Raw genomic sequence first — 22,252 nt, 5'->3', positions numbered from 1 at the left:
TGTAATTATTCACTGCTACACTACGAAGTTGTTGAATAATACACTTAATCGAATTAAAAAGAACAAATTTTTCACTTAATATTGTTGATTTTTTCAAATCGAAATTTTGCAGCCACGAAAAACAAGTGTTGCACTTTCAGCCGACTCATTACTTTTTTTCTAAATTCTTTTTATCAATTTTGCTACCATATATTAACAAATAAATACAAAACTGTGAATCATGATCAAAATGAGATTGAAATGATCGATAAAAAATTAATTCACTTTCAATATAAGAATAGTTATTCTTGCATCAAATTGCCAAAAGAGGATTCTTTCCTGTCGTAATTTTAGCATTTAGATTATAGCATTGATTGCTAAAAAATCAAGTTTTGCAACTTGATGCATACACAATTTTAGGCAAATTCGAAAAAATCCCTTGGTAATTTATATGTATTAAACTACAGAAAGCGCATATCAACTAATAACAACCAAATAACAATGCAATACGACATGTTTAAAAAATTCCGAAACATCTTTGAAATTTAAGAACAATTTAATATCTCTTGCCTGTCAACTAATGGCAAACGAGCATCAAAAAGTTACAATATATTTTTTCCTTAACGTTCAGCATACTTTACGAGTTATCTTTTTTTGCCTGGCATAAGTTTAGTCCTCATGGTCCCCGTTCCTAGACAAGATCACAATTTGCAATTTTGAAACAATTGATCACAAAAAGACAACATCTAACACAGACAGTAAGCGAGTTGTTAGAAATTCGTTATAAATTGTTGTACAGAAAATAATAATGGCAGCCAAACAATCTGCTACACATCGCGGTTGACTGAGTATGTTTGTCCTACGTCTCCGCGTGCCATCGCCAGTGAAGAAAAAACATGCAACTTCTGTCAGTATGTCACAGCTCGTCACGTCGTCGTCGTTCGTCTAGCTAGCTAGAGCTAGAGCACACTACACAATAGAGGCCTTTGTGTACGGGGTGTCACTGTGTTCTGTTGTGTAGTTATATGTTGTGCTGTAAGTAGCCGGCCGCAAAGCATATTATATTGGTAAAGTTTTGCGCTTCACGGCCACCAAATGCCAGCTTATCGTTCTTCGCTCTGCTCTCAGCTCAGGATGTATTGAATTGTGTAGTGCCGACGGCTTTTCACCCTGTTCTGTGACTTGTGACACGTTGCTTGTACCACTTTTGTAAACCTTTCCGCTCCGAACTGCTGTTAACAGTTTTTCCCTGTAGCATCGAGCACGTGGATCTCCTCCTGACGATTGGGTTGACAGGACCACAACAACCGAATTTTCCACACCGATTCACTCCTTGCATCCTTCTCTGGGGGAAAGTTGTTGAAAAAAAATGTTGTGATACATGTTCTCTACTCCTTACAGCAGCGGCGGAGTACCGAAACACGTCCGTCGGCAAGTCAGGGAAAAAAGTAAATCGAAAAAAGCGTGCCAGTGCTTCGTAACAATCACCATTCAAGAAGCAAGAAAATTAGCTCGATATCGTGCAGCTTATCACGCTCGAAAAATCAGGACAATTCGTATTACCAACCCATCAAACGACGACGTCGTCGAATATATTTATGCCTAGCTATACACAGTTGAACCCACAAACGTGTGACCGACGGTCGTTTTTTGGCTTTGATTGAGACACTTTTCTTGATGCCGTACAAGACAAGAAGGGTGGAAATCGCCCTTCCCATACCCACTAACAAATGTCCAGCCGGCCTAATGCAATATTTTCTTTTTATTCTCCATTCTCTTTCTTCTCGCCCCTAGATATTACTACGATAAGAACATCATGACCAAGGTGCACGGCAAACGGTACGCATACAAATTCGACTTCCAGGGTCTGGCAGCGGCAACGCAACCACAAACCGATCCGACCTACAAGTACCAGAGCGATCTGTTCATGTCGCCGTACCACCACGGAGCCAAACTGAGCTCGTTCATGAGCCCGCATCACAGCATGACGTCATCTTCCGGTGAGTTTTTAAATCTGCTTAGAAACAACGACGGATGGACGAGAAGTTTCAAGGTTGCAACCGAAACTGACCCTGACGATAGTGGAAGGATTTTCGTTTTGCACTCATCAGTGGAATTCATCATCGGAAAATTCAGACCAAGTTTCTCTTGCTTGAGTATATTTTCCCATACTTTGAATCAAACAAACAGTTTCTATTTTTCAGAACACTGGTTTCATAAACTAAAATTTGAAAGGCCGTGAGCCTGAAACACTTTGTTTTTTAAATGACTTTGAAATTGATTACATATTTTAAGTCTGAGACCGTGTTGATTTCAACGTTCACATGGTTTTTACAGCGTATGAACCTGATTACTTCTGATCTCAACTGAACTAAAACGTTTTTGGAACATTTTTTTTTTCTTTATTTAGAGCAAGTTCACTGGTGTTGGGAAAAAAGTGGTAGAAATTTTGTCACTTTTTACACATTTTGAAAATTTTGCCATGCAAAAACGTTTTCAAGATCTATGGCCTTCAAGTTTTTTAACAACACGTGTTGTAGTTTCGCATGCTGTGATGCATAAATACTAATATTTCTATCACAAACGGCTGAAATAGAAACACTGTTTTAAAAAAAAACAACGCCCAAGGCTCTTGAAAACATTTTTGCATGGTAAAATTTTCAAAATGTCAAAATTTCTACCACTTTTTCCCAACACCAGTGAACTTGCTCTTAGCTCATATTAACAATAGGTACACGGAAAAAAATTGAGTGGTCATCCCAAAGACGCGGTCATGATAATTTTACCATTTCAGCGCTATAGTATTTTCAACCACGAAAAGTTTAACATCGATTTTGTGAAAGTGCGCATGAAACAATATTGAAATTACTATGTACCTGGTAATTTTCGATAACTCTCAATGTTTGTTGTCGAAAATACTATGGTCATGATAATTTCAGCATAATTTCTATCACAACTACCGTCCGCATAGTAATTTTGACATTGTGTCACCAATTCATATCAACAAAATACTACGCACATCGTACTTTTGAGAACAAAACATATTTGACTCAAAAACATAAGTGCGTATGATAATTTTACTATGGTAAACATTCTTGTTGTTTACACTAATTCAGGATCATTAATCATCAAACCCGTTTGTAAAAAAAACTAATTTTGAGCTGCTTTATAGTTACATAACTTTGAAAATCATTCCAGAGCATCGGGAGAACACACTAACATTGACCGACGTGTGTCGGAACTGTAAATTTTCATGTTTCAAATAATGTCATAATGCATGCATGCAAATAAACAAACAAACATACATAGTAATTTTACTATTTAAATCAAGCTCCTCGTTCCTCCTAATCTTTATCATAACACATACTAGTTTCATCATGAAACATATTAATTTTACTAGGGACGAAGTAAAACAATGCATCATTTCATTGACAATTTTACTAAAACGCAGTCGAATTTACTATGCGCAGCCAAATTGAGCACATGGTAAAATAGCTATGCGTAAGGTATTATAAACAACAAAACATATTTGACTCAAAAATATGGTCGCCTGTTGTTCGTTTAAACCACGGATTTAGTAATTTTACTATGCTTTTTTTTTGTGTGTATAAGTTCGAAAACTGTTGTCGGCTACTCAGTTCGTATTAGGTAAATAATTTTATTTACAAATGGTTTTATTAAGGCATTTTACTTATAAAGTTTTTATGTGCCGGGAGTATTTTTCCTAACTTTGGGTTAGTAAGAGGGGGGCCGTAATCGTCGCGGCTACTCAACTGTTAATTCAACTTATTATAGGAAAGGAAAGGGGATTAACTGGGGTCACTTCCAAGAACAGTTTCCGTTTGGGTCCGGTGGTGGCTTCCTGTAGCTGTTTAGGTAAATAATGTATGTGTGTATTTTTTTTTGCAACCATAAGTCAAACTTGATCCCGAAAAATGTTTCTTGCTATAATAAGGAAGCAGTCTCGTAAGTAAGATGCTTCCAACCTCCTTGCTGAATTTATTCGCTTTTTTGCATTTAACGAATATTGCAGAAACCTTATATTTGACTCACCGAATAGTTGAGCTAAGAATTCCGCCGAATAGGGCGAATATTTATTTTCAAAATTCATACAATATCAAACTTTACAATTTTGTTAAATGATTTTGGATGATTGGCAATTTTATAAGTTTATAAAATACTCAAAAGTAATGTTGAAAAAGCTTATGGTTTTAATAAAACATCTTTAGTTTATCAGCGTATCTTTCACTGTTAATCGTATAGGAGAATGCTGACTCGTATCGCTTTATACTTTGATTAATGTTTATTCCAGATTTTCTTGATATTGCCCATAAAGCCAAAAGCCAAGAAAGAATCCGAGATAAGTCAAATCTGACTGGTTATTGTGTTAAACTTTCCGGGTTTTGCTCGGGTTTATTCAAACTCAAATTTCTCTTTGAAAATGTGAGCTTATGTGTTCAAAAATGATTTTGAAAAAATTCAATACGCTTGGTTCCTTCATCAATAAGCGCTTTTCTAAGTATGCTTCAAACGAATACTTTTTTCAGTTGGTAATCACAGGTGGTAAATCCCGGTTTACGGATTGTATTCCAAGGCACATCGAGCCACCCATTTGCTAGTCCGGGTCCATGGATACAATGAGAAGACTCATGATATACTCCGTGTATACCTCCTTCTCGCTAAACTCCATTTGGGGCCGCAGACCTAGTTCCCACCTCGAACTGTTTAACAGACTATGCTTCAATAGTTGGAGGTCTATTCGCTCTAGTGCGCTCCAAGGCAATACTCAATGACGAGACCACTTTCAGCAAAACCTCTTATCCTTAAGACTCAACGTCCGAACTCTTCTCTAACCTCCTCATATCTCCAGGATTCGAGGTTTGCCACCTTTATGCCCGTCGTGTGCCGATCGAGAGCTGCTTATCCTAGACTCGCGCCTGGCACAGCACACGCGCAGGACTTAACGCAACTACTCGGATGATTTCCGAAGAAGACGTCATCCTCTCCGACTCGAATGGCTCATCCGGTGTCGAGAGCCACTCTACTCGTGGGTATTCCCCGATCGTGGAGTAACCCTTTCCCAACGATTTCCACTGCGGAGAAGATTAAGTCTTATTCCCGAAGCTTCGGTCGTTGGGAACCGCACTACTCGAATTCTCCACGAATGTGAAGGATCCTACGCAAGAACGCGGCGCACCCACGGCATCTGCTACGCAGAAGATGTTGCCTTATCTTTGTAGCTTCAAACCGTGGGGTCAGACGCACACTACTCGACAGCCCCCTGTGGATGGGGTCAGTCTACTCTGACCGTTGTCCGGTCACTTTTATCCTTTTGGCCTGGAATCGCGCCTGGCACGACACACATTAGGGACTTTGAACGCTACGACTCGGATCTTTCCCGACAGTGATCACATCCTACACCGACTCGAGAGGCTCGCCCGGTACCGAGAACCTCTCTACTCGTGGGTATCCCCCGACAGTGGTTAACCCTCTTCCTGTGAAATCCGCTACGACGAAGGTATTGTCTTATCCCCCCAGTTTTCTCCTTAAGAACGTCACTACTCGGATACTCCTCGGCTGTGGGATATCCCACACAAATTCGCTGGTGCACTTCGCTACGCAGAAGATGATGCCTTATCTTTGGAGCTTCGATCAACGGTCCGGACGCACACTACTCAGTTCCTCCCCGTCGATGGAGTTATCCTATACCGTTCACTGACTATCGTTGACCCCTGCTCCCCTGCAGGGCAGTCATAATCCGGGTGAACCCATCGCTGACCGTATGCCAAGTGTTGGAGTCCGTACACATCCACTGCACAACATAGTCTGCTGTCGTGACGAGCCCAGAGATTTCAAATACGTACGAAGTTGGTACGTACAGCCGCAAACCTCGGGCAGGCAAACACCACATGTTCGGGCGTTTCTTTTCCGTCACCACAATCTGAGCAATATGGCGAAGCTTCATGTGGTACTTTATGAAGCATCCAGAACTAATCAGGAAATGCGTCATATGGCTCACGATGATCGGGGTCAGACGATGGGTCCACCTTCCTTTCGCTGAGCTGTCCCACAGCTGCTGCCAGTTGGACATCGAATCCTCGTTGGCGAGATCTCGTACGTCAGGCGTGTCTTTATAGTCGTAGCAATAGACATCCTCCTCTAGCAAAACCGAGATGGGCGTCATGCCCACAACGCAGGCGGCTTCGGACGAGATGGTCCGGTATCCACTTATAACCCGCAGGTTGCTAATTCTCTGCAGGTTGCATTGTCTTCCCAGGGCCTGTTCAAGGTCTTTTGATACACTAGGTTCTCCGACTTTCACAGTAAGTAGACGAGGAGTGAGCGGGGCTCTCAATGAGTTTGTTTATTTTTTGCTCAGCTTTTCGGTGGTTTGTTGGTAAACAAACTTCATGAGTTCCGCATAGTTGCATAGCCTACATAGCCAAAATGCCTGAATCGGGAATTCGATATTAGGTAACACCTCCTGAACACCTGAACGTGGTCACGCTTGCCAGAATCCTCCTCTTGCAAGCAAGGTTGCCGAAACCACAGAAAAATTTGTAATTTCACAGAATTTCTTGCAAATTTTCATCACAGAATCTGTGTCACAGAACACAGAATTTTGAAATATTCACAGATTTCACAGAATTTTTGAATTTTGAATGGATTTCCAAAATTTTTATTTTTTAAGCCAGTATAAAATCTACATTTTTTACTTTGAATTAGAATAAAATGGTGAGATTAGTAATGTTAATTGATTTTTCCCAACTAAAATGTAAAAAAGACCAAATTCATCATGAATTTTCAATGAAATTTAGGGAAATAGCATCCCAGAAGACCATCCCAGAATATTTTGGTAAAATCACAGAAATCCAGATTTTTTTTCTTAAAAACACAGATTTTTTTTTTCGGCAACCTTGGTAGCAAAGTCTACATTCCATGTTCCATCCATTTGTGAGAGAAACATGAGAAAACCCACCGCTTGGGTCCAAACCCTAGAAATAAATTGAAATAATCTTTTTTTTATTTATAAAACTGTTCTTTTTCTTTTACCAGCATAGCCAAATCATGAAAAACCATGAAAGTTGCGTCCTTCATTCTTCTTTTCAACGTAATCTCTGTTACATAAAACAGGCATTGCAGAGATAACGGTCAGGCAAACCATATGGTAAATACCGCAAAAGATTCTGGAGCCAGGGGAGGAATAAAGCGTAGAGTCCCTACCATACCCCACCCCCCCCCCCCCCCCCCCGCTTCATATGGATTATTTGTATACCTGTAACATAATTTGAATGTTTCTTATGTAAAATTAAACAATATAAACGATTAATATAGTATAAAAAGTTGGATCTCACCAAATAAGTCTTCGTTGTTTTCAACTAAATAGAAACCTACCCTTTCTCTAGTCCGAACCGGCTGTCGTTCAGATTCCTTCTGCAGTCCTCCAAACCGGTTTCAGTTATCTGAAATGAAGCCCAAGCCACTCCAGGAACTTCCGTCGGTCACTTACTCAATCATTTTCCACTGGTTATTTAAAAAAATGCAAGATTAAATTTAATTTTATTAAAAATGTTGATGGACGTAAACAAAAAACGCGTGAGTCGCCCAAAAGTCAAGGCTTACTCCATTAAAAACTGAATAGAATATTCGAACAAATATTCGGCTGAATATTTGTTTGGTTGTTCTGAATGTTTCATCAATTTTAATCAAGGCAATCAGCAATATTAGGCAATATTCACTTAGAAAAATTGTACTTTTTCAAGTACAGTTGTTCCTTTGGAATGGTCTTTGTTTGAATTCAAATAAGAGACTTCTGTAAACGAGAAAAAAGTATAAATTTAATTCTAACATCAAATTCGAAGTTTACCATGGGCCTGCCTACCTGCAGTTTGGGTTATTTTCAATGATTTTTAAGTGTTCTTTATAAATTTGTGTAATTTAATGTCATCGATATGAATTTAGAAAAATGGTGTTTAGACTAAAAAAACTACAACTTTAAAGAATACGCACCCAAATTTAACGCATTCCGCGAAACGTGTTCTTGGAAGCTTAATATTTTAAATTACAAACTCAAAGTATTTCACACGAACCAACAATCAAGGATAACTCAAAAATTTAAAACATAGTCTAAAACACGCTTCCAGTTGCCATTTTTTCAGTAATTCTCCATCATTACTGGTAGTCGTGCAAATTCGACAAACCAACACATTGAGCAAAATATCGGTTACTCAGATTGTTGCTATCACCCACCTACACATCAGCAAACACTTGTCCCGAAAACCACTTCCACCGCCTTCCATCCGCCAATAGAAGCCACCACCAAGCGGAGGGGGAAGTCACTAAACGGCTGCGAATCCCCATCGGAAAATCAAGTAAACGACCGTGATCCTTCAAAGCCCCGTGAAGTGGGTGGAAACGACGACAACGACGAAGACCGGCGCAGACGGAAGACCTCAAGTATCATCTTCTTTCCTGCGCATCCTGTCTCGCTCGATGGCGGCAAATGAAGAATTTCAGCAGCCCAACCCTTCTCATTCCATCGGAACAACTGCCAAGGCCCTGCCAGAGTCAAGCAAGAATATGGTCGTCGATGGTGGCGTGCCGTTTCACTCCCACGCATGGCACGCTCGCCTCGGTCCCATAACTACACGGTGGTGCAAGGAAAAGGAAACCGTTCTGAGGCAAGATTGTCTGCTGCTGGAAACTCGCCCCTGTAAAATTTTCAACTGAATGGAAGGCCGAGGGAAGAATTGCTCCCCCGACGACGCTTCACTAAATCCTACCCACTCGGAGTGTTACCCGGTCAAAGGTGGTCGACGAACATTTTTGTGTTAACCCTCCGAAAAAAAAACAACCACCTCGGGGTCCCCCGACAAATTCTACACCTCGAGCGGAGGCCCCAACAACCCAGCCAGCTGCCCCACCAAAGTCAAGGAAAGGAAACGAAATCGTTCTTCTGGCTTAATTTCTGTTTGCCTAACTAGTTCCGTTTCGGAACGGCTTGTTTGTTAGAAGCTTCCGAAGAGCCGTCATTTCTGCGTCAAAAAATTTTCCACCAGAAGTCGACCAGACCGCGCCGACCACCTCCGTTTGTGCGGTGTACAGTCTATGTAGGGATATAAAGTAGTACCTAGAAGGCAAACTGGAGGACCCTTTCCGGAAGGATGGAGGAAATTATTGGTAATACTGTGTATTTTCTTTTTGTTTTTCAATGTCGGCTGCCATCAGTCAAAATCGAAGGTGTTGCAACTTTGTTTAGGAATAAGTCAATTGTAATTTAAAAAAATGTGGGAAGAAGTTTAATTAAAAAATAATTAAAAAAACGTTTATAAAAAAACATTAAAGAGATATTGTACTCACAAAGGCAGTTTGCTTAATATGACTTTATTCTTCAAATGGTGAATAGCGAATGAATGTGAAATCTTTTTAGCCAAATATTGTAATTTTCTTGAATAACTAGATTCGCCTGCAAATTTTTCGATCGGTAAAAAATTACCATAAATTTTGTTCACACCTTGTTCTGTACGTTCTTGAATCGTTTACACATATCAGTAGACAAGTTTGCAATGTGGCGATGTTTGCTAAGCGAAATTTTAGTAACCCACGCTAGACTGTCAAATATCCCAAATCTAAAAGTCTGGACCGCCGGTCCGTACAACTTGTGAAATAGTCAAAAGCCGGGCCAAGTAGCAACCAATACTGGACCGTTTCAATGCCCTGGTTCAACGTCTGAAAGTTAATATATTAATTTTTGGAAACAAACCATGATTTTAAAGCTATTCTCTGACCTGTTGCTATAGAGAATCTGTATAGAATTGCTGGATATTTATACACATTTTGATATTGAAAATGAATACAAGTTTATTCTTTCAGTTTAAATTTATTGTAACAATTATCTGCGATAAGATAAGGAATCATTGATCTGGTTAAGAAGTGGTTGAGATTGGGGTCGAGCCTGTTGTTCTGCCGCATGTCTTCAACACGTCCCTCAGACTCTCTACTTTGACTTCGTCCCTAGCATTATCACAGCCTTGTTTCAATCCAGAACACTCCCGAGATACACACTTCGCTGTCCACTAGGTACGGCTTCAGAATGCAGCTCACATAATACTAGATGCTGGAAAAAAGTTCAGTTGGAAAAAGCACTGAGTTTAGCAGAATTAAATTTAAACTTACGAATTTTGAAAGGATATTAAAAGTGAACCCATCTTTGCCAACCTTCCCTCGTTGTAAATCGGAACCTTTCGTTTGATCTAGAAATAATATTAGGTATTATTAAAGCAAAGTTTCACAATAAAATATTTTAAAAATATACCTTGAAATTCCGAAGAACTTCCTTGATTTTTTCAAGTGTTTTGTTTAAAACGGTCGAAATCGTAGAGCGAAATTGGGGATTGACGAAATTTTTGTGTGTAAACTCTAGCGCAAGAAAAAAAAATCAATATAGCTAACCATCCTGATTGCTATGATTTGGCCTAATTCGAATATTGGTTTAAAACGAGTTAACTCGTGTTAGGAAAAATTGGAAGAAATTTAACACTTGTATTTTCAAGATCTTTGGGCGTTGATTTTTTTTACAACACTGTTTCTATTTCAACCGTATGTGATAGAAATCGAGCTTGTTTTGCATCACAGCATGCGAAAACAGAACATGTGTTGTAAAAAAAAATTTGAATGGCCGCAGATCTTGAAAATGTTTTACATGGTAAATAAAGTTTTCAAAATATGCTACAGGTGTCAAAATTTTTACCATTTTTTTCCAACACGAGTGAACTTGCTTTTTCTATGATTGCACGTGGTAACAGTCTGATAAAAAAAAAACTATTTTAAATCAAATGTTTTCAAGGGACGACGGGTTGTGGAATTGCACTGTAAAACGCCGGCCATTTGGCACGTGGTACCCACTGTGGCTTCCACTGAAAATCTGGAAAAACAGTTTTAAATTTCATTTTCTATTTTCTCCCATGGTGCTAGGCATCATCATTATCATTTCTTTGGTTATATATAACCGTAGCTTTATAAAAGAGAAAAAAAAGGTATTGGCGACTGGCAAAAACAAAATATATCGTTTATCTTCAATTTTTTGAGCCCTAAGCTTTGGTTCCAAGTAGGCTTTGCCCGGATGCGGACGCGTTTTTCTGTCTCTTCGTTGATGGTTATTTTTTTCTCCGAACAGTACAACTTTCAGTGGTTTATGGAATAAATTGTAGTGGAATTTGCAAGAAAACTAATTTCTTTCGTCGTGTCATAAGAATTAATGTGCGGAATGAAATTAGAATGTATTCGAGTGATTTGTGGCAGGAATAGTTAGACGTCCGAGCAAACATAAATGCCAAAAAACGGAGGAGGGCAGTCGGCAGGGACGTCGAGGCAAGAAATCCCGATGAGAGCTTTCCAGTTCTTTTTTTTTTGCTTTATTTCGGACTCTTTGACTTTTAGCAAACGGCTTTTGATGCTATGCTTTTTTACAATTTTTGAACTTATGTAGATTATCTCCATTTCCTGTGGAACAACATTGCCAATGCAATGGTTGATATCGTGACTCTTTCTCATTCTCCCTAATATATACTAAGTACTAAAAAGTACTGATGATAACGATTGTTTGGATGCAGCGCTCAAAGTGATTATCAGACATCTTCAGAAACCCTAAGATTTCGGAAGGTTTTTTTCATTTTTGTTCTATCAGCTGCGACTTTTTGTTCATTAACAGTTCAAAAGCCGTTTATAAAATCCTTAAATTATTCTCAATATTTATTTCTTTGGTGCGGCTGCGTGCGCATGAATGTAGTCATTTTATGGACTGCTGTGATCGTAGACAATTCCATGCGTTATAGTAAAACATAGTGAACCTACATGTAAGATAAGCGACACGCCTGAAAAAAAAATTCCAATCGATACAAAAGAACTGTCAAAATCGATTCCAGGGATACAAGCTCTTGTCGTGAAGCTTTTACCTTTCTAATAGAAAACTCGACTAAGGAGAATATTGTGATTGCTGTTGTACTGCAAGAAATAATTTTAAAAACTCATATGAATTTGTGATTAGGAGGAATTTTTTTCACTGCTCTGGTGGTTCGTGTTCGTCGTTAGAAAACTATGTGTTTGTTAAAAAATTTAAGTCATTCATATCGTTTATTCCGATCCTTCGGGCATCAAACTCAATGTTGTTTTATTGAATTTATTGAGCGTTTACTTTAGAGCTTGAACATTGAGTCACAAAACAGTGCTGAGATAGATGTGACCAGATATTTTATTTTGAGAGGGATCAGATGTCGCTTCTTTTATATGCAGGTTCACTAGTAAAACAGGTAGCTAAAATTTTATAAATATGCATTATTAATATTCGAAAATACTTACAGGTATGCATATATTTTGTTAAGTAATATGTTAACAAGGCAAAAATTTTCGGTTTTTTTTTCACCAAAAATTCAAGATATTCCAAGCATTCAGAAACATTTGGAATTGTACAAGTACAGTAAATGATAGAGTTTTCTATATTTTCAGTAGTTTAGTTTTCAGGTTTGATATCAAGGTTACAGGAAATCCGTAAACATGGTACGCTGTACAGTCATCTAAACTCCTTGTGAATTTGTAGCTAAAAACTTATAACATTTCATCTTAATCACTCTTATATAGCATAACACTTTTTTTTTGTTTTTAATTGTAAATACTTAGTACAGCCCAAGGCCGTGCGAACGGGGGGGGGGGGGTTTAGGGGTTTAACCCCCCCCCCCATGGAGATTTTTTCAAGGTAAAATTTTCAGTTCGAGAAAGAAATTACCATAGTAACGGGAAATTACTTCATCCCAAAAGGTGTTTAAAAATAAGTGTAAACAAACATGTCTTAAAATTTTCTCGCCTCCGGCGGTTTTCAGTCCTGTATCACTCTAGGCCTTAGATATTTCATTCTGCTATAGTACATAACATAACGAATTGAAACTAGTTTTTATCTTTTAATTTCGATTTAAAATTTAAAATAAAACCCTATTTTGTCTTTGAAATTGGGTTTTATTAAGAAATGTATCCAAACAAGTTGATTTATTACGTTATTACTATCATTCGTATAATTCTAGGGTTTGTTTTGATTAGGTCGTAAGAGCCACCTGACATGTTCCGAGAAAATCGCTGTTCAAGATTTGTAACATATTTCCAATTCTAGAATTTAAAATCTCGCTCAGAATTGTCTGGAAATTTGATATGCTTTACAAAAATAGATGAGAAATATGCTGTTGTATGCGGTATTGCTATACATTCAGATCTACGAGTGAACAAGCACTTGCGACCTTTTACATTACTTGTTTGGTACAAACGTCGTTTTGATTAATGACAAATTTTATCTAAAAACTTGATATCTAGTGTTTTATACTTCTTTAATCCCCACTTACTTGGTCAAGAACTTAAGTTCTAACATGTTAAGACTCTTCTAAAGAGTGGCGCTATTATTGGCATGTAATTTGATGGATTTTTTCATATTACAATTAGACGAACACCTCTAAAATCAGCACAAATAAAAGAGGACTTACGTTTTATTCTTCGAAGCATTATCAGGACCTCCGCGGGTGATATGCGCCCTACAGAATCTTACGGCGATTGTAGAGCGGGCCCTGTCAAAGAGTCTACCTCCACTTCAGTGGAGTAAACTGCTATACCAGCCGGGAATCGGTGCTGCGAGAGACTGTCCATTAGACCGCTGCAAAAAATGACTTTTTGCTCCCATATGTTTTTTCGATGCCTTTTGGGTCACCAAGCATCAGTGTAAAATTTGACATGATTTGGTTGATTCCTGAGTTAGCGCAACGCGATTCAATTTTGTATGGAAATTTGTATGGAAGAAGAAATTTTTGCGCATTAAATCATCCAGAAAATTCAAATAAGCTTGAAATGAAGCCGGTCTTTAATTTTTAGTTTTGACTATTCTTAAGCTTCAATTTTTGCTTACATGACAAGCAGCTAAGAATTTCATGAAAAAAGTTATAACCATTCCAAAATAAAAAATCTGAATCCATTGAAAAGTATTCAAAAATGGCAGACTTTGCTTGCTAGAGCTGTTAATAATTGCATGAAATGTTTTTGCAAAGGCTTTATATGTCAATAAATTCTCTGGCAATGCAAAGCAGTTTTTTGAGATTTTTTATTTCCGTCATATTGTTATACAGCTTTCAAACAAGTAGTGAAAAACGATATAATTAAAAAAATGAATTTTGAAAACAAATATTTTATAAAACATTGAATATCTTTCCTGGGGTACAATTTAGGTTTGTGCTTTGTTCACATGAAATGTACTGCAAGAATCAAGGAACATTTTTCATCCAAAGTTTTATTTTTTGCAACTTTCAGAACATCTCTGGCGATTTTGGAATGAAAAATTTTGTTTTCCCATACAAATTTCCATACAAAATTAAAACTCGTTGCGCTAATTCAGGACTGGATGGATCGCTTCCAAAAATTTTATTGCTATTTCTGGCAGTCAAAACAACCAAAAAAAGTTATGGGAGGTGTAAAAATTTAAGAATTTGAAATTTTCATACAAAGCTTGCAGCGGTCTACTGTCCATCCTGTTTCTGTTCGACTGGAAGTTGCTGGTTGCTATCTGTGACTCTGATAGCCTTGGAGAGGTGCAGGAGTTTATCCAAACGTTTGGTTATGCATGTTGGGCTGCCACTGTGGGGAAAAGTATGAATTCAAAATTTAAAAGCAAAATTAGCGCATATTGTACTTACCTGGTAACAAACTGCTACCGAAATAGCTAAAACTATTCTCACAAACGATTTACTTTGAAATTAATAGCCATTTCATGACTTAGCATCGCGTTTTATGCGAAAATGCAAAAGGTCACAAAAACCGAAACACCGAAATGTTTTTTACGACTTTTGTTTTGCACGATAATCCAAAGAAGTGCAAAAAGTCGTTAAAACCAAAATGCACACAAAAATGAAAAAGTCATTATACGTCCTAAATTCAAATCATTGTGTAAAAGTTGTTTAATGATAAAATGAAACCAATTTTTTACCAAAGATAAAATACATGTTTATCAACCGTTTGCAGCAAATAACTCAATTTTGTTTACGACCTAATCAAAACAAACTCTAGAATTATGAAACATTTTTATATCATAATAAATTTAATGCTGACCTGAAATATTCTTCAAGAGACCAACCAATTTCAACATTAACTTTAATTTGTGTTTTTTTTTTTTCTAAATACTCAACTCGACGTTTAGAGGATTTTTAAAAATTACACAAGGCCACCAAATGCACATTTAAATCTGGTGCAAAGAATCGAAAAGCTAATTTTGATTTATTTTGCTGTCTTGGAACTTTTGAAATTATTTATAAATTGTATACGAAAATTCTGAACTTTTCTGATAAAATTTTGAAACATTTCAAACAAATTCAAAACAAAGGTTTTTTCCTTAAGACCGTAAGTAATTTTGACTTCTGCGAAAGAAAACTTATTAAAGTTTTTCATTCGTTCGCTTTTCCCAATTTTGTATAATAATAGATATTAACCGAACTTTTAAAGATGTATTAACTAAATTGCATTTAAGTTACTTTTAAAGCAAAAATCAAATCGTCTTGCAGATTTCGAGAAATTCGTTTATTTGAATCATCAATTGAAGTCTATAAAGAATTAGGCAGATTGAAAGAAAATGAATGAATAAATATCAAAAATTTGCAAGTAGAATTTGATAAGAATTGTTTTCATCAAATGACATCAATTTGTTCCTAATGGAAAAAATTTTCATACTCATAATCTTGAAATGTTCTTACTAAAATAACATGACTTTTGCCGACAAGGCCGATCAATTGAGTTAATATTTTATTATAATTTACAAAAAAAATAACCAAGTTCTACTGTATTTTTTCAAAACAAATTTACCGAATTTTATAGTGAAACTTTTAAGAAAATTTGAATATTTTTTTAATAAGCTTGTCTTTGTTTTCAAGTTCAAATTTTTGTGTTTTGGAAACATAATCTTCATGGAAGCCTAAAAATCTAAAATTCAAATAAGGATAACTTTCGTTCTAGCTTTTGTCCATGAAAAGTTCGAAAAATGATTCGAAGTAGCAACTTCAAAGCTTAATTTAAATGCGCAATGACTCAATTACAATTTGATTTTCTTAGTTTTCCTAAAGCTTAAATTATGACAAACTTTCCACCTCTAGATCGCAAAAGCGTTATCACAAAGAAGCTAAAGTGGTTTCAAGTGTTGAGTGAATTTTTAATCTGTAATCTTGTTTATTAAAAATTTCACTAATAATTTCACAGTCAGAAAATCAAAAGAGAATGGATTCAAATGGAATCATATAGAGATTCAGTTAATTAAAGATAATTTCCATGATTTTAAAAAAATCAACACTCAAAGACTGCTGAGAAGATTTGCCAGCCGATTTTTTAATTTTAAGATTAGGAGATATTTTTAAATGCAACTTTCTTTGTTTTATTTGCGTATTTTCTGTAACCGGTTTATAATAGTTTTGATTTTTATTATGGAATTTGTTGAGAATATTGAGTAAAACAGTTCAATTGAAGTTATTTAAAGTTAAAATTAAAGAATTAGTACCATTATAATTTTAAAACGCTTAAAATTATTTTTTTTTGAAAATTTATTAAAAAGAAACATTTCAGAAAAATATTTTTATTGAGATCACCAACCAGATATTTTAATATTTCGTGGAAATGAACGGAAAAAGCTCTTCTTTCAGCCGATGCAAAAATTAGCGTTACTGTATTTTTTTTTTTTTAAGTCCTTCTACTAAACATACCGTGACTTTTTGGTTTTGTTGGTATTTCTAGCTAAATTTCAATTTTGAATGAATTTCATAGAGATAGATTTGGTAACAACACCAAATCTGAACACTGAATTAAATGAGGCCTAGTTCAGCTAGGGACACATTAGTACAGGACTGCCTAAGTACAGTTCCCGATTTGAAAACTTATACCTGTTTAAGGCCTTTAGGTTCAATCAGGAGTTTCAATAGGAAACGTAGGTGTTTTAGGATATTAGGAGCTTAGGTCTCAAGTGGCTTATTCGTCTTCCAAGATGATTTTCCATGCCGCACTACCTTTTCCCAAAATATTCAGCGTGAAGATTTGTGGAGGGATGGCGTACAGCCGGTCTCCATTAAACATATCTCCACATGTGCTGCACGCTGCACTTCCTTTCCTCCTATCGACTACATGGACTTGGCCGGCGTCTTTATTGGTTCATTTTAAAGTAGAAAATTCTCAAAAGTGTACAGTGAGATTGTGATGCTTGTTCCCAGCACCTTTCATTTGGTTCATTGTACAACTTTGATTATCTCGAACCAATCATGGAGTGCAACCATTATGCCATTGGCCAGGAGGGGCCGCAGGTGTACCGTAGTTGATAGCAAGCTCAAGCTCAATTTTTTGAGCCCTAAGCTTTTTCATATTTTTTCTCAAGAGATCTATTTGATTTTTTTTAACGATAAGAGATTTTTGTTTGCGTTTGCTGACCCTGTTAGAATAATACAACTTTTTTTTATTGATTCTTGCAAACATTTTTCGAGAAAATGATTTGTATTTTTCTCGACCAAATAGGGCAATTAGTAATCGAGAGATGATTCGACCGAAACTTCGCGATAAGATGATTCGACCGAAATTTCGCGAAACTACGTCCGTATCTGAATACTCAATAAGTCAATAGACTCGTATACATCCGAATTGTTTTCGAATGAATTTTTGTTCTCCAAAAATGTGTCTGCCGACAAACTAAAATCGCGTAACTGGTTAATGTTTGAAAAAATTACAATAAAAATTAAAACTCACCCTCGATCCTGGTGTGTGTTGTCATCAGGTGATGTATCGTCGCCATTGATGTGTTCTGAAGAGCCGTGTCGGCCGTTTCTAAGTATTCAACGGATTCAAATGAAGTTTCGAAAGCATTCTCAGAGTTTTCCGAATATACACATAGTTCCTCCAGTATGAAAGGCGTCGATTCAATGGGCACAGCCCCAGCCAACAAACTAAAATCACATCGCTGTATAAAATTATGTAATCGTACAGTAAAATTAAATACTTACCCTCAATCCTTTTTGTACGAACTATCCAGGAAGTGCAACGAACAAATTCGCTTTCGGCTGACTGCGGCAATTCCTCCCGAATTAAAAGACTCTTGAAGCTCGCTTGATCCACAAGCGAGAACCCAGCGGAAATTTAGAAATAATAACTCAAATATAACATTATCAATAATCACCTTTCGTAGTCCTGAGGAAAACTGTGGAAGCTGCACGACACATTCATTCCTTCGCTATTTAAACAGCCAGAATACTCACATTGACGTCCCATTGTAATGTAAATCGTATTATTAAATCACTGTAAAATACTGAAGATACTTTGTTTATGTTTATCGCTCACACAGGTAACGGAAATTTTAAGAAACTAATGTAGCCTTGACAACCAATATCAAAATAACGATATAATCGCCTCTGGTGTCGAAATTGCTCTCTATAAAGAAAGCCATCTTGGATTAGCCAAAAAGTAGAATTGAGTGTCCAGTCAGTGTAGCAGTGATGTAACTATCAATGATAGGGTCGTGTGCGAGTCAGGTGGGAATGCGGTTCCTTCTGATTCGAATAAATTCTTTACTGGTGGGTCAAAAATGGATATCTTATAGAACTGAGGCTGAGGTATTCGGGCTGAGACTCAGGATCTCAATTAGGGAAACTGGCCAACAGTATTTCAAGCAGAAGCTCAAACAATTCTAGAATGCACTATAGTCTGTTTGCAAAGAGGATACATGTACAGAAGTATCAGCCAGGCTACTCTACGAGCATAATTTAAGTTCGTCATGATACAATGATATTGGTGACCCTTATGAGCAGAGATTAAAAAAAAAACATTATACATATTTAGACCAGCCGAGTTTCCCTCACAACGATTTTCATTTCATCACTTAATCCATATTGTTTATATTTTTTTATGAACCTCAAATGATAATCGTATTTTTTTCCACTCGTTACAGCCTCGATCTTCCCATCGGCTGCATCCTGGGGCAACTGGGGCAGCCCGGCCACCAATCTTTACCCATCGCACACGATGTCCCACGTGACGCCGTCGCATGTGGCGCCTCACCTCGGATCGTATCCACACTACGCATGACCAACACCCACGACGACGAGCTCGACGCATCATCATCACCACTCGCAGGTCGACAACTTCGACATCTACAAAAAGTTGACGCCGTACGAATAATAGCAAATGATGCATCCGTACCCGCTGCAGCAGACGTCGAGCTCGCCGCCGCACCAGCAACAACCACCGCTGCTCTCATCAGCACCCCAGCAGCCACATCAATCGCCACAATCGCCGCCGCAGCAACAACTTTCATCGACATCTCACCATCATCAGCATCCTCATCTTAGACAACAACACCATCATCATCATCATCATCCGCTCACTGCTGATGTCACCTCGGCAGTCAGTGATCAGTTCTACAGACGAAATCTAGATAAATGTATTTTAGACCATCTCAGCAAATGTCTCAACTTTTAAGCAGTTTTTTCGAGAGAAAAATAAGAACGAAAACATGCACTCAAAGATGAAGAAACATATTTTAAATGATAAGATTATACAAAATAGCCGATCAGTGCGGATTTCCAAGTCAGTGTATACTAGCAATATTTTTCGATGTAACATGAGCAGAAATCTCACGACACTATACAAATGAAACATAAACTAGTCTTCTGCAAAGAGAACAAAAATACCATAGAACAAAACGTCGTAGGTAATAAATGATTACTAATATTTAAGGACATATTGAAAAAAAAACAAAAATCCAACGTTTGTACATAGTACCTACCATAGAACTATTCTATTACGCGTCAGATTCGTTTCCGTTTGTGATATAAATGTATGTAAAAAGTAAATTGGCAAGTATTATCGAAAACAAACTAGTCTTCTCTAATATTCTCTAACGATATCCAAAGAACAGACAGTGCAAAAGTCAACTTTGAAGAAAGTAACATAGGTATGTATTTATTGTTTTTATTTTCAACTTTTATGACGATTTTTTAACCGGCTTATTTATTCTATTTATGTTCTAACCTCACGAAGAAAAGCAAATATTCGTACATACAAAGACTGTGATAGTTAATGACACTTGTTAAAATTTTGTTCTCGCAACAGTTTTTACTCAAATCGTCTACAACTATTGAATAAAAACTATGTTTTACCACGAAAAGAAAATCTTAAACAAAAACAAAAAGATGAACAAAGATCCAAAAGTGTTTAGCATTAAGTGAACGATTCTAGCTCTAAAGGTGTAAATAGTTATTTACAAAATCTGAACATACTCAAAACATAGGTGTAGCAAAAAATAAATAACTTGAAAACTTGAATCTTACTACATAAGCTGAGAAATAAAACCCAAGAGCAATCTGCATGGATGTGTAATGTCGTCGATTCTTAAATGTCTCAAAGAAGTAAAACCATCGTATAAAAGCGCGTGTATGTATCACTCGTTTCTGAGAATCGTAACCAGTTCTCAGCGCACAATGCACCCTTAAAACTTGTGTAAATAATCGTGTTACAGCAGCCCTTCCATAGGCTCAGCATTCATGTAAACTATTAGACTCTATCTCGAAAAAAAAAACATCACAACAACCTTATCAGATTGAATGTGACTTAACAAAGTGTGAAGTTCGTACAAAGGAAAGCCGTACGTCGCAGTACTAAATATCAAATAAAACGAGTGAATTGACAAAAACAAAAATACAACAAAATCTAACTGGTCCCTTAGTATTTGAGGAAAAGTAAAATGAAACAAAAAAATAATAAATAAACCCAAATCCACACTATAAATCAATGTCTATTTTTGCCCAGTCTAACCGAAACGATTAAATATGGCGCTTCGATCTCGAGCAAATAGTCTGGAAACGATAGGAAGCTCCAAGAAATGTATCACAACTACAACAACAACAACAACAACATCAAAACAGTAACAAGTAAAAAAGAAATCAAATATGTAACAAAATTAATTAATATACATAACAATTCATAAATGTGTAAATGGTGTGTGGCAAAACTACAAAATAAAAATTACAATTGGAATCGATAACAGAAAAAAATATCCAAATCTAAATCAATCTTCACTGTACATGAAAAGTATGGATATTTATACCAAAACTGCTAATAAAATTCATATAAATGTTTGAAAAATAAACTGGTTGTTTTATTGTTCGCTGAATATAGGTAGAATGAAACTAAGAAAATCATTGCTAAATGATTCTTCAACTTGGTTTTTCTTCAATCTTGTACCATTTTTATACATCGATTACCGATCGTACCATTCTTTTACCTTTCTCCCTGATCTTATGAAATAAAATCTTGAATAACACACTTTTCGATGCTCGTAAATGTAAGGCGGATCCGTTCATAGAATCATATGTGTTTAAAAAATTCTATTAAGGCTAAAAATGACCAGGCCAAAATGAACGCCCAGCCGATTTTTTAAAATATTTTTAACACCGAATACAATGCATGACAAACTATACATATTTTGAAAATCAGGTATTCTTTCAATCCTTTGGAATCCGTGTTGCAGGCAGTGAAAACGAAAATGCGTCAAGCCTTTGAGCAAGTTCACTGGTGTTGGGAAAAAGTGGTAGAAATTTTGTCACTTTTTGCATATTTTGAAAATTTTGCCATGCAAAAACATTTTCAAGATCTGTTGCCTTCAAGATTTTCTACAACACGTAATGTATTTTCGCATGCTGTGATGCAAAAATAGCAATATTTCTATAACATACGGCTGAAATAGAAACAGTGCTGTAAAAAATACAACGTCCAAAGATCTTGAAAACATTTTTGCATGGTAAAATTTTCAAAATGTCAAAATTTCTACCACTTTTTCCCAACACCAGTGAACTTGCTCTTAGTGATCAGAGAATTGTGTGTATGGATGAAACCGACACGAGCGTGTACGCGGGCCTGTCAGTCAGTGAGCGAGCGTGAGCAGGGATGCGAGCCACATAGTAGCGAGTGGCACATTGCGTAGTTTCCCCCGGCTGGGGCAGTCCAGTGGACCGACGGCATCGCTACGGAAGAGTTGGCCAGTCTGCACAGGAATCACTGTAGAAATATTTAAACCTCCGATTAGCTTCTCAATTGAAATCAATTCTTTGCGGTGTTCGGCACAAAGACACTAATCCGTCAATCGCTGGTTAGTCCTCTAACTTTTTGTTAGCGGTTAAATTTTGCGCTAAGTTTTGATTCATCTAGCGAATTAAAAAGTTCCGTTATTTTTTTG

At 36.8% G+C, this 22,252-nt stretch overlaps 1 protein-coding gene across 11 annotated transcripts in view; it reads left to right on the top strand.

Annotated features, from left to right (window-relative positions):
* Positions 1–21,166, top strand: part of LOC129758667 (DNA-binding protein D-ETS-3) — a 282,355-nt gene extending 261,189 nt beyond the window's left edge. For all 11 annotated transcript variants that reach the window (XM_055756237.1, XM_055756239.1, XM_055756238.1 and 8 more), the window contains 2 exons: positions 1,774–1,979; positions 18,968–21,166. In XM_055756237.1, the coding sequence (XP_055612212.1) occupies positions 1,774–1,979; positions 18,968–19,104 (343 nt within the window). In that variant the 3' untranslated portion in view covers positions 19,105–21,166. The remainder of the gene's footprint in view (positions 1–1,773; positions 1,980–18,967) is intronic.
* The last annotated feature ends 1,086 nt before the right edge of the window (positions 21,167–22,252 follow it).

Source organism: Uranotaenia lowii, chromosome 3 (genome assembly GCF_029784155.1).
Source record: "Uranotaenia lowii strain MFRU-FL chromosome 3, ASM2978415v1, whole genome shotgun sequence".
Classification (NCBI taxonomy): domain Eukaryota; kingdom Metazoa; phylum Arthropoda; class Insecta; order Diptera; family Culicidae; genus Uranotaenia; species Uranotaenia lowii.
This window is presented reverse-complemented; position numbering and strand designations above follow the sequence as displayed.